The sequence below is a fragment of the Panicum virgatum genome, chromosome 9N (genome assembly GCF_016808335.1).
Source record: "Panicum virgatum strain AP13 chromosome 9N, P.virgatum_v5, whole genome shotgun sequence".
Taxonomy (NCBI): Eukaryota; Viridiplantae; Streptophyta; class Magnoliopsida; order Poales; family Poaceae; genus Panicum; species Panicum virgatum.
The window spans coordinates 80,253,530-80,268,343 of record NC_053153.1 but is presented as its reverse complement, the minus strand read 5'-3'; the positions used below and the strand labels follow the sequence as shown (position 1 = coordinate 80,268,343).

Genomic DNA, 14,814 nt, shown 5'->3' with positions numbered 1-14,814 from the left:
GGGGTAGGGAGGGGACTGGGGGAGGCAGAGCTCTCGCGCAGCTTACGGACGAAACATCCCCATCGCGGAAAGAGAGCCAGGCACATCGCCATCACGCGCCCCACCCCCCAATGGAGGAGGAAGAAAGTGGGAGCAGTAAGAACACACGAGACGAGGGCAGCAGCCATCTCACCAACCCGACCCATCGTCCATCCCATCATCCATCGTGCCCTGCCGGCAGCCGCAACTTGACCTGCCAGGCTGCTGCTGCTGCTGCTGCCTCCCCTTCCCGCCAGAGAACGGAAGGATGAACAAGACAGGGCAGGGCGAAAGGGAAGGGAAGAAGAAAAATAACAGCAGCTTTACTGCATCAGCCGCCATGAACAAACCAACCCACCTCACTCTCATGCCGATCTCTCGTCGCAGCAGCGGCGCGCCAATAGAACAGTGGATGTGGATGCAGCAGCTACCTCTTTCCTTGCCGGTTTCGTTCTCTATGATCGATCCTGATCGTCACAGAGTTTCAGCTGCGTGGATCAGATGGACTCTGCTGAAAAGACAGACAGGGAGAGAGATTGGAGACGAGGAGGAGAGGGACGGAGAGTGGGGTGAGGTCAGAAGCCGTGGTGGAATCGTACTTGTGCAGCGCAAGCCGTCGTGCGCCTGCATCTTTCCCGTTTAGTTTCTAAATTTTTTTCTACAATAACCATCACATCAAATTTTAGACACATATATAAAGCACTAAATGTAGAGTCTAACTGATTTCCACAAGATGAATCTAATAATATTAATTAATTTATAATTAAATATTAATTATCAAATAACAATGAAAAATACTACACTACCCAAACCCAAATTTTTTAACCAACAAAACACACCTTTTGTGCAGCCGCACGATGACGACGGAATCTCCTCGCCCCGACCTGGGGGTGGGGACCACGGGGGCGGGTGGGGGCAGGATGGTCAACTGGATTACGGTGGGTCCGGGAGGGGATGACGTGGTCAGAAGGATATGTATGCGCAGCGGGGTCCGGTGGGCCACCCGCCGTCTATGCTGGCAGGCAGACTAGATTTGATCGTGGGCCAGCCGATCCGATAAACCCGATTCAATTGTTCGAAAAAAATCCAATCCAACCCGATCAAGTGACGGGTTAGGTACAGACCGAAATTTTTTACCCAAAACTCAAAAAATACCGGTAGAATTCAAAAATCACACATAAAAATACAGGTCAATCCAATCCAACTAGAATCCGATCTGACCCGACCATATCATATCATATATCATGAGTCGGTGGCGAATCAACATTATTTGACCCAACCCGCATGCGGTCATGCCTATGGCAGACGGCGGTGGCGACGACCCCGTGCGGCGTGCGGGTGTCATCTGCTTGGGCTGGGTTGATTGGGCGTGGGCTGTGGCCGACCAAAGAATCTACCGCGCCTGCCCGTTTATCTCTTGGATGTGATTGGGCAAAAAGGATTTCGGTTATATTCACCTTTTTAGTTTTTTCGAAAAAGTACTTTGAAAACCTAAAAAATATGTTCAAATTTGACTCGAAACCATTTATGAATTCGATCATGTTCATATAAATAAAAATCAAACCGTACACGTCACGCTACACTTTTGCGACCAATTTGGTGGCCATACATATAATATGTCCACACAAAATATTCTGGTCACCAAATTGGCAGAGCTTGACGAGAGAATGAGATGCCTTGGGAGTACAGTACAGCTGCCGAAATTCTAGCTAGTTGGAGTCACAGAACGTACGGCCGACGGTTCTCGCACACACAAATGGTTAGTTCATGAGTGAAAAGTTTTTTTTATCACATCGGATGTTTGACCGGAATGTTGGAAGAAATTTTTAGATACTAATAAAAAAACTTATTTCATACTAGCCTGAAAACGTTGAGACAAATCTTTTGAGCCTAATTTATCCATCTTAGCACACATAGCACTTATGGCTAATCATAGATTAATTAGACTCAAAAGATTCGTCTCTCAAAGTTATCGCAATCTGTATTCGGCTCAAAAGTTATCGCAATTTTTGAGGTGGGAACTAAACATCCCCTTAATTTAATTTGGCAGAACATCTTGAGAGGTTTCTTCAGCCAGCACAATGCTGATGAAGACGACGACACTGTTTTTCTTTATCTGAGGATCTCTCGTCATCTTAACGCTGTCCTTTTGCGTGGAATTATGCAGGAGCCAATGCAAATGCAGCTCATATCTTACATGTACCATCAAAATCAGGTAATTGGATACTAGTTCCAAGGATTATATATGCATACATGGACACATACTCATATACGTGTGCACTACTGCTTGCTACGTGAGCAACTGATATTTTCTCCTCCTTAGTTTGTCTTGAATCCCCGAGACAGGTATTTCAACTCTCAACTAGCTTCAGTATTTTTATTCGGGACAAATAAAATTAATTCAACCCAAGCAAGATGGCTGGTTGCCGACTGACCTGTATTGTTTGGAGCTTGGGGAGCAAATAAAATACCATGTTTTGACACTGACATAAACCTTAATTTAGTGTAAGAGATGTCCAGAAAGCTGTGCTTTAATTTGGTAGTTGGTTTGATGCCATGCATGCATGGAGGTAGACTGGTTTGGTGAATATATCTTCCAAAACGAAGGGGTTGGTGAACTAGTACAGCCAAACTCATGTGAAGAATGCAAGAGCTGCTTTGGGTACCACTTCCACTTGATACATAGTTAACTACCAAAGTGAAGTATGCACTGCCATGGCGATTAGTTGAGAGCAAAGTGTTAAACTTGGGGCTTTAAGTGCACAGCTATATTTTCATTTGAGGGCTCACCATCAGTAAACTTTTTCCCCACCTAAAGTTCATTTCCATATTTTCTTAAAAAGAAAGACAACATATATAATGCATGGAGGGGGCTTCAAAATTCAATGGGAAACAATGCAAGAACCGTACTACTACTTTTACGTGTAACTGGAGCAAAAGAAAATGGGAACGGTTCTTGTGGCGATGCGACATGACATGGGAGGATTGAATAATGGTCCAAGATCCAAAGGGAATTCGTTTGTTTTTGGCCTTGTTTGGTTAGGCGCGCTAGGATTCTAGTGTGCTTCTGCATGAAAGACCAAATGAAGTCTATTTGTAAAATCTTTTTCAGAAATGGGTGTAATTTTTCACGACGAATCTAACGACGGTAATTAATTGATGTTTTGCTACATGGATGCTACAGTAATCATCATCTAATCGCGAGGTCAAAGATCTCATTATATTCTTTAGGGTCACTAGCGCAGGGGTTCTGAAGTTAGTTTTATAAACTGGCTTTGTTTGACACTGTAATTAGCGGTCAAAATATCACTATTCACTAACATACTACAAAACCAAACGGGGCCTGGACTTGGAATCCATCCACCACACCATACGTGTTGTGGAACGTGTGGCCGGGGAGAGTAGATTTTCAGAGAGGCCCGGGCTAGTTGAATAGCTGATGATGATGCAAGCCACTGAAGTTGATTAATTTTGGTGGAGGCTACATCAGCTGGTAAGTTGTTGCGTGCTAGTTGCTGTTACCAGTAAGCTGTGCGTCTGAATCTCTTGTCTGTTTGAGGGAAACTGCTGCTTGCTTCGTTGACATTATATTGGACGCTGAAGGCTGCTGGTTTGCTTTCTGTCCATAGAGAATTAGTAATAAGGTGATGGTTCAGTTTGTTTTGATTTAACAAAGGTATGGGGATCATTCTTTCTTTCTCCCTCTTAAACAAGGCCCTTTTTTGGACATTTAAACAAGGCCCTTTGTGATACGCGCGGTTTCAACTTGTGATAGGCAGATCTTCTATACTAACCACTATGATAATAATGTGTCAATATACATAGTTGCTTTTTTTTCTGAGGATGTTTTATTTGATTATTGGCTGAATTATATATAGGCTGGAGAGCGTGAGCTGAATGCGTCCGGGTTGGTAGTGCTTTCGGCACCAGCACCCCGTGGGCGGCACGCAGGCGACCTCACCCATTATGCTTCCTTCCCTCCATTGCTGATGGACGGCCGGGGCAGCTTGTCAAATTTATTAATTGTGACGTCAACAAGATCCCAACTTTTTCTTCGCCAGCTCGAGTCTACTTTATTTTTCTACACTTCTCTAGACTGAAAACATGGTATGTTCTCAGATTTTGCTGAGACGTGATTCAGACACGTAGGGTTCACCAAATAGCAGAATTCAGAAACCAACACTCCCGGGGAAAACAAATGATTCAGAAATACAACCACATGGTTTTGCGCACACCGAGATGATATTCGATCTGCGTACAAATATACCCATAAGCCGTTAATATCGAAATTAATTAGAAAATCGATGATACCCACCGCAAACCATCCCAACAACTAGCGGATCCCGCAGAATCAAAGTATTCTCCGTTAACGAGGCCGGTCAGTCCACCTGACTGGTCTGATGATGCGGTCCTGCAGATTCATCAGCAGTTCTTGTGCGTGCAAGCGCACTAAGCAGCTGCATCTCTATTCTAAGCCCCTTTGCCATCAATGCATGCGACTAAAGCATACAGCAGGCACCGATCGGGTGGCTCATGGAGCTTGACCTCCAGCGCTGACACTAAACTATTTCTCCAATCAGGATACGGATCATCCTGCCATGGTGGTGGCTGCCCGGAGAGCTAGCATTATTGCGATTAAGTTAGACGCTGGCGTGCCTCCCGTGAGCCACCACTGAAAGCAGCACTTGTGATTCCTCACTCTACTATTAATTACTAGTATTCTGTGCATGATTCAGTCTGTTGGGCTAGCTCGTCTAATAATCCCAGCTTATTCCATTTCGTCCAAGATTCTTCCGCTGGTCTGGCGTCAGCCAATGGAGATTCTTCCCTGCCCCGGGAAGTCTGCTCATCTAGCTGTGCGGGTTTGTTTTCTTCTCCAACTCGCACAAGCTTTACGCATCTTCATCTAAAATAAATAATAATGCGGCTCGCGTTGGGTGCTTTGATTACTTGATTAGATTAGCTCGCGGGGCACGATCACTGATCCAGGTCGTGGGTGTTCGTGTACGGCTTCTATTTGTGGATAAACACTAAGGGTCGGTGATGTCCTCGTCGTCGATCGTCATAGGTTTTGAGTTCGCCCTAACTATATATATCCATGCATGATTGGAGTGGATTCGTGATTAAGAAAACTGATGCACTGGTGGTGCATGGTACAGGCCGGTGGCTGTCAGGGCAGTGCGCTGGTAGTGCCTGCCAAAAACTATTTTTCATTTGCCCTAAAAAAAAGTTCAGTCGAGCTGCTTTCTTTCTAGTGGATTGATCAGTGGAGTGCAGAGAGATGCGCACAAGGATGGTCGCAGCTGCTAGACGCGCCTAGACCATAAAAAACGAACTGGGCTATGGTTCACTGTAGTGTTAGTAACTTAGTACGAGAGAGGAAAAAAATATGCAGAGCTCTGAGCTTGCATGATTAACCCTGTGTCACTCGGAATTTGGGGATTTGCAGTTGCAACTGTTTTTTTTAGGGAAAAAAAACGCAGTTGCAGCTGTTAGATCACTCGTGTGGGCCAACCGTTCGATGAAGGCCTTGTTTTGGGCTACAAAGTTACAGTTAAGCCCATTTAATGGCCCAAGAAGATTTAATTTAGTTTTTTTGCCTATGTCGTGATAGTATGTATGCTACTGTACAGTTTGTACTAAGTACTAACAGATACATTTATTAATTTACTATATGAAATTTATTCTGAATTTAATAAAGGTGCGTTTACAACAATCGCGAATGCAGAAATGTAGTATCATGAGGGAACGTCTCTGCAAGTACAGTTTTTTTAAAAAAAAGAATTTTAGGGTCAAAGTCCCCGTCTTATTGCTTAAGCAAAGACCGTAGGAAAACAGTTTAGAGCACAGGTTTCTCGCAGCACAGCTCCGCTGGCTAGGTGGAAAGCAAAGGAAACTAGTATCTTATTACAGCACCATGCATGGTGCACCAGAACACATCACGCTTCCATTGTTAACAGGCGCGGCTTCCATGAGGCTGCTCCCAAGACCCAAGCCCACCATCCTGGCGTCTGCTTGGCAAGTAGTACAAATTATTACATGATGATGATACAGAAATGTGACGGAACCATATGTCCTCTTACAAAATAGAGACTCAGTATGCATGCTAGAATATTTGTAGCATCAGGTTCGATCGATCTCGCCGATAAGAGGGCCTGGATTCAGTTTCAGGTTGGCTTCCTTTCATGTTTGCTGTCACTGGCTGGTCTTACATGCTCGGCTTGGCGCTGAGACGGCTCGCAAGCTTCTGACCCAGGGTCCTGTCGGCCTGCATCGATCGATCGAACAGGCAGTCAGAAATTCAGATATCTTTTCCTTGAATGGAGATATGTATTTTATTATCCGAAGAAGCTGGTCTTATTAATCATATTACCTGAGACCAGTAGGAGAGCCAGATGCTCCTGATCTCGTGGGTGAGGCGGGGGTCGGACAGCGCATCGATCCATCTCTTGATGAACCGCTCTTGCCTGCAAACATCAGTACAGTCCAGTTCAGATCAAGCACGCATTCATGCAGCTAGTTCATCAGTTCATCAGTAGCAGAGCACGCACCTTGCCGGGTCCATTGCGCGGTACCTCTCCCCGGGCTGCTTGAAGTTGTTCTCCTTCTTGATCACAGTCTTGTCGCGTCGGCCGGCGAGCGGGACGGAGGGGATTGGGTACCTTGGGGCGTTCTTGGCAGCGTCGTACCTGGACGGGAAGTAGTCGACCTCCTCGTCCCGGTGCATGAAGTTCATGAACCCGTCGTAGTGGTTGTTGTGGTGCGCGCACTTGGGCGCGTTGGCCGGGAGCAGCAGGTAGTTCGGCCCCAGGCGGTGGCGCTGCGTGTCGGAGTAGGAGAAGATCCTGGTCTGCAGCAGCTTGTCGTCGGAGTAGTAGATGCCCGGCACGATGATCCCCGGGCAGAAGGCGAGCTGCTCGTTCTCGGTGAAGAAGTTGTCGATGTTGCGGTTGAGCACCATGCGGCCCACAGGCTGCAGCGGCAGGACGTCCTCGGGCCAGGTCTTGGTGACGTCGAGCGGGTCGAAGTCGAAGCGGTCCTCGTGGTCCGGGTCGATGGTCTGGATGTAGAGCTTCCACTCGGGGAAGTTGCCGGCGGCGATGGCGTCGTAGAGGTCCTTGGTGGCGTGGCTGTGGTTGGTTCCCCCCACGGTGACGGCCTCGTCGTCGAGCAGGGACCTGACGCCGCAGGTGGGGCGCCAGTGGAACTTGACGTAGTGCGACTTGCCGGCGCGGTTGACGAGCGTGTAGGTGTTGACGCCGGAGCCGTCCATGTGGCGGTAGTCGGCGGGGATGCCGACGTCGTCGAAGAGGAAGGTGAACATGTGGAGGCTCTCCGGGTGGTGCGAGAAGAAGTCGAGGATGCGCCAGTTCTCCTGGATGTGCGTCTTGGGGTTGGGCTTGAGTGCGTGCACCATGTCCGGGAACTTGATGCCGTCGCGGATGAAGAAGACGGGGAAGTTGTTGCCGACGAGGTCCCAGTTGCCCTCGCGGGTGTAGAACTTGACGGCGAACCCGCGCGGGTCACGCAGGGTCTCGGGGCTCCCGCGCTCGTGGATCACCGTGGAGAAGCGCACGATCACGGGGGTCTGCACGCCGGGGGCGCGCAGGAAGTCGGCGCACGTCAGGTGGGAGATGTCGTGGGTAACCTCGAAGAAGCCCTTGGCGCTGGCGCCGCGGGCGTGCACCACGCGCTCCGGGATGCGCTCGCGGTCGAAGTTGGCCAGCTTCTCAACCAGGTGGTAGTCCTCCAGCAGGATCGGGCCTAGATTATTACGATCATCAAATTACACCAAAGGCTGAGCTACTGTGGCTTTAATTTCTGATTGCTTTGGTTCTGAACTTTTTCTGTTCAGTTCAGCTCATGAAGCCTTTGCTATAGACAGGAAGGTGCCCGAGCTGGTTCTGACTCATCGTTTGGTTCTGAAGAACTTCCGATCAGTTCAGCTCATACTCAATTATCATCTTTTAAGTTGTGCTTTTTTGTTGTTACCCCGCATCTGACGCTTGACTAATAGTCTATTAATGCATCGTAACCCACCATCGTACTCAATCGAACACACCAACAAAGGGCACAGAGCAGCCGGCAAGCATCAGACGATCAGCGCAGCTTCGTCCTGCTGCTGCTGACGCTTTCTAGGAGTAATTAAGAACGGACCATTCAGCTAAACTAATAAGAACACCCGTTGCATGCGGTGCCTATGGCGTGGTAGACAGCACTACTAGTACTCGAGGAGATTGGACACCACAGGCAGAATGCAAACCAAGTAACGGGTAGGAACAGTCGAACAGACCTCGTGGTCCGACGGTGAGGGAGTGGTCGTTGCTCCATACGGGCGCGCCGGAGTTGGTGCTCCAGTGCGGGCCGTTGTGGGCGCTCGACGGCCGGTACTGCACCAACAAAACACCCACCACCGATCAACCACCAGAGAGAGGCAGCAAGCAGAGCAGAGCAGAGACTCGGTCTACCTTGTAGGGGTCCATGGATGGCGGGGGAGCGGAGCTGGGCCGTGCGAGCTACTGCTACTCCTACGTACGCGAGGTCCGCCACACAGCGCCGCCGGCCGGTTATGTTAAGCGAGCGCGAGCGCGAACAAGGAGGCGCAGCGCAGCGGCTTTTGTCGCGCGCCCGAACTTTCCGGGCCTTGCCGCAGCTCCTGGATGGGTGTGGATATGGGCCGCGCCTCATCCACACGCACCCCGGCTCGCCCCCGTGTCCAGAAAAAATAATCGAGTTTGTTGAGCTTGCGGTCGACGGGCGTCAGATAACGTGCCCGGGCGTGTGAACGCGACGGGTAGAGGGCATATTTGCTAGCCTGCTGCCAATAATAATGCCGCTCACACTGAAACAGCCAAACAGGTAGTTCAGGGCCTGTTTGCCCAACTTCAGGCAGCCTCATCTCGCTTTCAACCGACTCTACCAAGCCACAACATGACAAGAAAGAGAGAGGTACAAAAGGAAAAGGGATTTTGATGACAGCTACCCAACAACGACCATCAGTTCTCATTTCTGAAGAATCAGTGCAGTTTCTGGATTCAGCAAACACAAGGTAAGAGGCTACAAGACATCGGCCATGTACATTGCAGTAAGACCCGGTAATTCAATAGTATGTCTGTACAGCAACCCAAGGGTATCAACAACACCAATTTTAACCATGACACCAGAGCCCATGTATATGCAAGGTTCCACTGGTACACGTTTATTCGTCTTAGAACACAGAATCTTGATGCCGCCTCTCAAATCTCACCGGGTGTGAAACCAATGAACCAAACAGGATCTTACAATGCCAACTACAGGTCATATGATGGGCGTACGGTTATTGTCACATTCTATTAACCCAAATTCCCGAGAAGTCGCTCCACGGCGGCATGAACATTTCCTGCGGTGGCGATCAAGGCTCGGAGATTCTCCTGTGTGTCAAAGAAACCCATTTCTTGGAGCTGAGTTAGCTGTGTTGCATACAGTTCTTCTGGAGGTACTGCAAATTTTGATAGTACTTGCTTAATGAGAAAGCTTCAAGAAATCATCCATTAATAAAAAGAAAAATCTTCAAGAGGTCACATTTGGTAGCCCCTGCAGCATTATTTCCTCCAGTAACACATCAGAATATGAAATGCATACTAACCATTAGGGGCATTTGGAACACCTAGGCCACCACCAGCACCAAGCCCGCTGAACATGTTCATCAAGGTGTTGAGGTTGACATTGCCTAGCATTCAAGTTCCACAAATTGTTAAATAAGCAAGGGCATATGTAAATCCACATAGAAAGGCGCCCAACTGTCTAAGAAAGTTTCAAGTCCCCAAGAATGACATAATACTGTATTGGGGTAAAGACTAGGGAACCCATCCCAGTGGAGTCAGATCAGCTCAAAAAATCAGGAAAACCACAGGCTTCTTCCTAGTAGCCACTTGGTCCAGAGGACATTTAATTATTTTCCTATTTTTCACTTAAGATTGCTATCTCATGCTGCAATTTTTACTACCGATATTTAAAATGGCATGGGAAAAGCATGCTCAAAGTGATCTTCTGGTTTATCCATAGAATGTAAAGAAACAACCATCAGTAAGTCCTAACTCCTAATGCAAATGGAAAAGATAAGTTAGACGGTACATACCTGCACCAGTGCCTGATTGTGTACGCTCCCTGAATCAAACAAGAATTCAAAAGGCAGTTGGTGCATAAATCAATACATAGCAATATAAGAACAAATAGGGGGAAAATCCCAATCTCATAGCTTTAGGCTCAATAAACATATTGTATCTTATTTAAAAAGAGCTGGAGATCAAAAGTGAGATGCTTACTGTCCAGCTTGTTGGCCAAGTTGTGACATCAAGGACTGCTGGAATGAAATTAATTGCTGCAAAAAAAAGGACCATTTAGAATTCCACATATTTGCATGACGCACATGTAACTAGAGCACTATAATTGATCACCTGCAATGTTTCAGGAGACGTCAACTGGCGAAGAAATTCTGGATTCTGAAACATTTCTCTCAGTTGAGTATTCGATTCCATCATATTACGTACATTTGGGTTCATATTAAACAACTGCATCGAGGGGGTATCAATACTGTATGCATAAGACCAGACAAGAAACATGCACTTCATCAAATATTGCATAACAAAAGTGCTTGAAGCATCATACCTGATTCATGGACTGAGGATTAGACATAATATTCTGCATCATTTGCATCATAGTTGGGTTTTGCAAAACCTGACTCAAGAAGGAAGCATCAGCGCCACCACCAAGCACACTTCCTAAATCTGCTGAACCCAACCCTCCTAGACCACCTGCTGTAGCAGTCCTTGTGTTGGTGTTGCTAGCAGGAGGAGGCCTTGCTGCTCCTTGGGCAGACCCAGCTGTTGATTTTAAGTCTTAGATAGAACAAAAATACACACAACCACCAACAAGAAAAAGATGGAATATCAAAAATTTACCATTTGAGCCCCAGGGATTCGGAAGTGGATTAGTATTTGGGGCTGGAGACCCTGCTGCAGGGTCTGATGCTGTAGTTGGTGCATTTGCAGCTGGGTCCCTTGTTTGGTTAGTCCCCTGATTTCCTAGAAGAGCTGCAAATGGGTTTGCATTTCGATCACCCTCACCACCCATCGTCGTTGCATTCAGAAAAGGCTCTTGGACAGTTTCATACATGCGACGGAGCATGTTGAAACCTTCTGGAGAAGATTCAATGTTGCTCATGGCTCTATCTGTGTTCCGCATCATCTCCCTCATAAGTTCAGGATTCCTAGCTGCTTCAACAGTCTGGCGCAGGATGCTTGGATCATTGAGGACATGGGCAAGATCTGGATTGCGATCAATGAGCTCACGCATTTGAGGATTGTTCATTATTATATTGCGTATGAGATCAGGATTATTCATTAAATTCTGCATGAGTGGCATATTCATTATTTCCCTCATCAAGTTGGGGTTGTCGGCTAGCTGTTGTTGCATCTGGTCTAATTCTGGGAGGCCAGATGCAAACAAACCCAACCCTCCACTATTAGCAGCCCCTGTAGCACCCAGACCTGGCAACAAGCCACCCAATCCTGCTGCTGGGGAACTGGCAGGAGCAGTAGTGGAAGTTTCTTGGTTAGCTGCAGGTGCAGTTGATGCTAGTGGTGGTGCAGCACCTCGTACCATGTGAATCGTATGATCTGTCTCCACACCTTCAAAAAGGAAAACAATACAAGTTTACAATAGTGAACAAAACCAGAACATTTAATTGCTTATTGAAGTTCCCAAAATCAGGTAAGCTGTTACCAAATCAAAACATTGAACACAATGTCACTCGGACTCGGCCACACAAAGTGTTTACATCATCAAGCTAACCAAACTCAAAAGTCCTGATTTCTAATTTGTGGTAAGTGGGAAATAACATAAAGTTCCTGTGCACATGAATACAAACTTGAATAGGCACAAATAAAAAAAAAAGCCTCCTCCATAAAGTTCCCACAGATTCTCACCTATCAACATTTGATGTTACTTCTACCACAGAACTCTAGTTATGAAGCATAAGCAAGTTTCATGTTTGGCTTGTACTATTCGTCTATTCGACAAGTGACAACATTCTACCTCGGCTTTACCAACTGAGTATGCTCAACATATATCACGGTTGACCTATGATGTTTTAGCTAACAGTCAAACTGTTGGATTGTTGAGCTTCCACAGGCGCATGAATCATTTGGGAATCAAAGATCCAACACAAAGCATCTACACAATCTATTGTGATAGCACAAAAAACAGAACAAGAACAACAACAATAATGTTTGATGTTGTACTACGAGACATTATGAAAAATAGAGAAATTATCTCTGTTATTACAAATGTTGCCACGAAGAGCACAACTAGATATAAAGGTAACATCAAGATAACCCATATAAATATGATCAGGTATTTGCAAGTGCAGATAAAAATAGGTTAAAAAGCTTTGATGGCCATGGATCAAATATGTAAAGCACTGAAGTTCTGTAATACTTTTTATACATATCTTTCTGTTTCATCTAGAGTAATTCTATTTGATATGTTGACATCAAAAGACGACAAAAAGTAACTACTAACACTTACGGCTTACACGTGGATCACAACAATAATGGTTGAAAAGAATCATTTGCTATCAACACAACTAAAATTATTGGCTAGAACTCTAAAATCAAAATGATGAACTTTCCAAATTCCAAGTCACCAGTCACTAAGATGTCATCTTGATGTGAACATCCAGCATGATATGCATAAGTTCTGCACAGCTGCTGATTATAACTCTACTACCCTGAGCATGCAGCAAAACCAATAACTTATACTTGGCATGGTATCGTACACGCAATGCTTGATAGACAACTTGCTAATGTTATGGCTTCAACATACACAGAACTACATTCCAGTCAAGTCCTCAAAGCAGCATTTAGTTCTCTTGTACTGCATCTTTGCTACCGTGAACTAACCATCAACACGGAACCCTCCCTGCGCAATCCTATACGTTGCTCTACCATGGAGCATTCGGTACATACACGTCGCCAAGGAACCAACATCCTCGTTCCTTGACCACCCGGCAACACACATATTAACAGGCATTGCGTCGTCTAACACGCCAGCAGGGGACGGATAATCAGGACTAGAACATCGTAGCTCACGCACAGACCAAAGTAATCAAATCCACCACAGCAAAAATCGGGCCAGATCACGCGGCAAGGCGAGAGCATTCTCAGTAGAGGAGGGGAAGCACGCACCGTAGCTGGCTAGGGTTTGCTCGTCCTTCAAGATCCGGCCCTTGTAGATCAGCCGCTGCTGCGGGGCCGGCACGTCGCAGCTCTCGGCGACGATCGCCTTGAACGCCCCGACGGTGGCGCCCAGGTCGGCCCGCACGGCGAACTTGGAGCCGTTGGTGCACCGGATGTGCAGCGTCGCCTGCGCGGCCGCGTGCTCGCCGCCGGCGTCGGCGTCCCCTCCGCCCATGTCCTAGCCCTAGGCTCGATCCGCCCCGGGGGGACCGCCTCGCGGTCCGATTCGGCTCTCGGAGCGCGCTCTCGCGACGCGGCGGGGGGAGGAGAGGTGGGAGGGGTGGTGGACTCGTGGCTTCGGTCCCCTTCCGCTTCGCTATTTGGAGAGCGCGTGCGCTGAGGGGTCGGCCTCGTGGCGTGGGGGAGGAGGAAGAAGGCAGGCACGCCCAGTCGCCCACACGGGAACGGGAGGAATAATGACTCTGGTGGGGAGGCAAGGGATTTAACGGCGGGCGTAACTGCGCGACAGGGATGGATGGCCGTGATCCCTTGCGTGCGCGGCGAGGGGGCGTCGGCCCCACATGTCAGGACTGAACTGAGCAATAGCGAGTAGTCTTGTTGCCGCTAGCTACCGTCGTCCGTGGAGTCGGACAGAGAGTCCGTAACCGTAAATTGTCTACTCCCTCCGTCCCGTATTATTTGTCGTTGTGGATTCAGCACAGGAAACAAAGAAGACCTATAAAGCAACAATTCACTAGGTCTTTAATGCTCATCCTGCACACACACAAACATGTACGTGTACTATTTGGCTTTATAAACTATCCAAACAATGTTTCGATTGGCTGGAGTTGTGCCTGCTAGTGTGACAGGAAGGGATAAAAACAACTCTGCTGCTGCAGAGCGACAAGCATGTCAGATACCACGGCTATATGAGTATGCCAACGACACATATTAAGTGACAGAGGGAGTAAACTCTAAGGCCTTGTTTAGGTCTTTTGGCTAAATTTTTTGGACACGTAATCTTATTATTTCGGAGTACTAAATAAAATTTATTTACAAATTTTTTTGCAGAGATAGATTGTAAATCGCGAGACGAATTTAATGGGATTAATTAATCCATAATTAATATATAATTAGCAGGTGATTATCGTAGCATATTAAGTAGACTTATTAAATTCGTCTTGCGATTTACATTCCATGCGTATAAAAAATTTTATAAATAAACTTGATTTAATACTCCATATATATATCCAAACATTTAATGTGATACGTCATATATATATCCAAACATTTAATGTGATACGTCTGTCTGCGTTTTGAACACAGAACACTGCACACGGTGTGCTTGTCGCTTGCGGCTTCCTACTCCTGCCTGTGCGTAGTGTTCGGTGTGCATGCTACGGACTCTTGCAGTTGCAGTCTTGCAGCCTCGTTTTCCGTCAGTCGGTTTCATATTTTGGATGCTTTCTTGTAAGCATATCTGATTTCTTACATATCTTAGGTTTATCCTAAATCATATTTGTTCCACTTTGATCAAATTTATAAAAAATTTAACAATATATATACTATCAAATATATT

The 14,814-nt window shown here is 46.7% G+C and overlaps 2 protein-coding genes across 3 annotated transcripts; both read right to left on the bottom strand.

Moving 5' to 3' along the window:
• Window positions 1–5,798: 5,798 nt before the first annotated feature.
• Window positions 5,799–8,710, bottom strand: LOC120689712 (catalase isozyme C). Of its 2 annotated transcripts, XR_005681397.1 has the most exons (6): window positions 8,487–8,671; window positions 8,312–8,408; window positions 6,570–7,782; window positions 6,392–6,485; window positions 6,174–6,286; window positions 5,799–6,029 (listed from the first exon to the last, which is right to left on the bottom strand). XR_005681397.1 is itself a non-coding variant. In XM_039972096.1 (5 exons), exons 1-5 carry the CDS (start codon window positions 8,499–8,501, stop codon window positions 6,227–6,229), a joined length of 1,479 nt encoding a protein of 492 aa, XP_039828030.1. In that variant the 5' UTR covers window positions 8,502–8,710; the 3' UTR covers window positions 5,799–6,226. The 2 variants fall into 2 exon arrangements, 1 of the variants encoding a protein (XP_039828030.1); XM_039972096.1 differs by having other exon boundaries at window positions 5,799–6,286; window positions 8,487–8,710.
• A 357-nt stretch (window positions 8,711–9,067) lies between these two features.
• Window positions 9,068–13,710, bottom strand: LOC120688621 (ubiquitin domain-containing protein DSK2a-like). Its single transcript, XM_039970999.1, has 8 exons — window positions 13,245–13,710; window positions 10,959–11,687; window positions 10,666–10,880; window positions 10,455–10,568; window positions 10,323–10,378; window positions 10,136–10,164; window positions 9,644–9,727; window positions 9,068–9,496 (listed from the first exon to the last, which is right to left on the bottom strand). Exons 1-8 carry the CDS (start codon window positions 13,468–13,470, stop codon window positions 9,351–9,353), a joined length of 1,599 nt encoding a protein of 532 aa, XP_039826933.1. The 5' UTR covers window positions 13,471–13,710; the 3' UTR covers window positions 9,068–9,350.
• Between the last annotated feature and the right edge of the window lie 1,104 nt (window positions 13,711–14,814).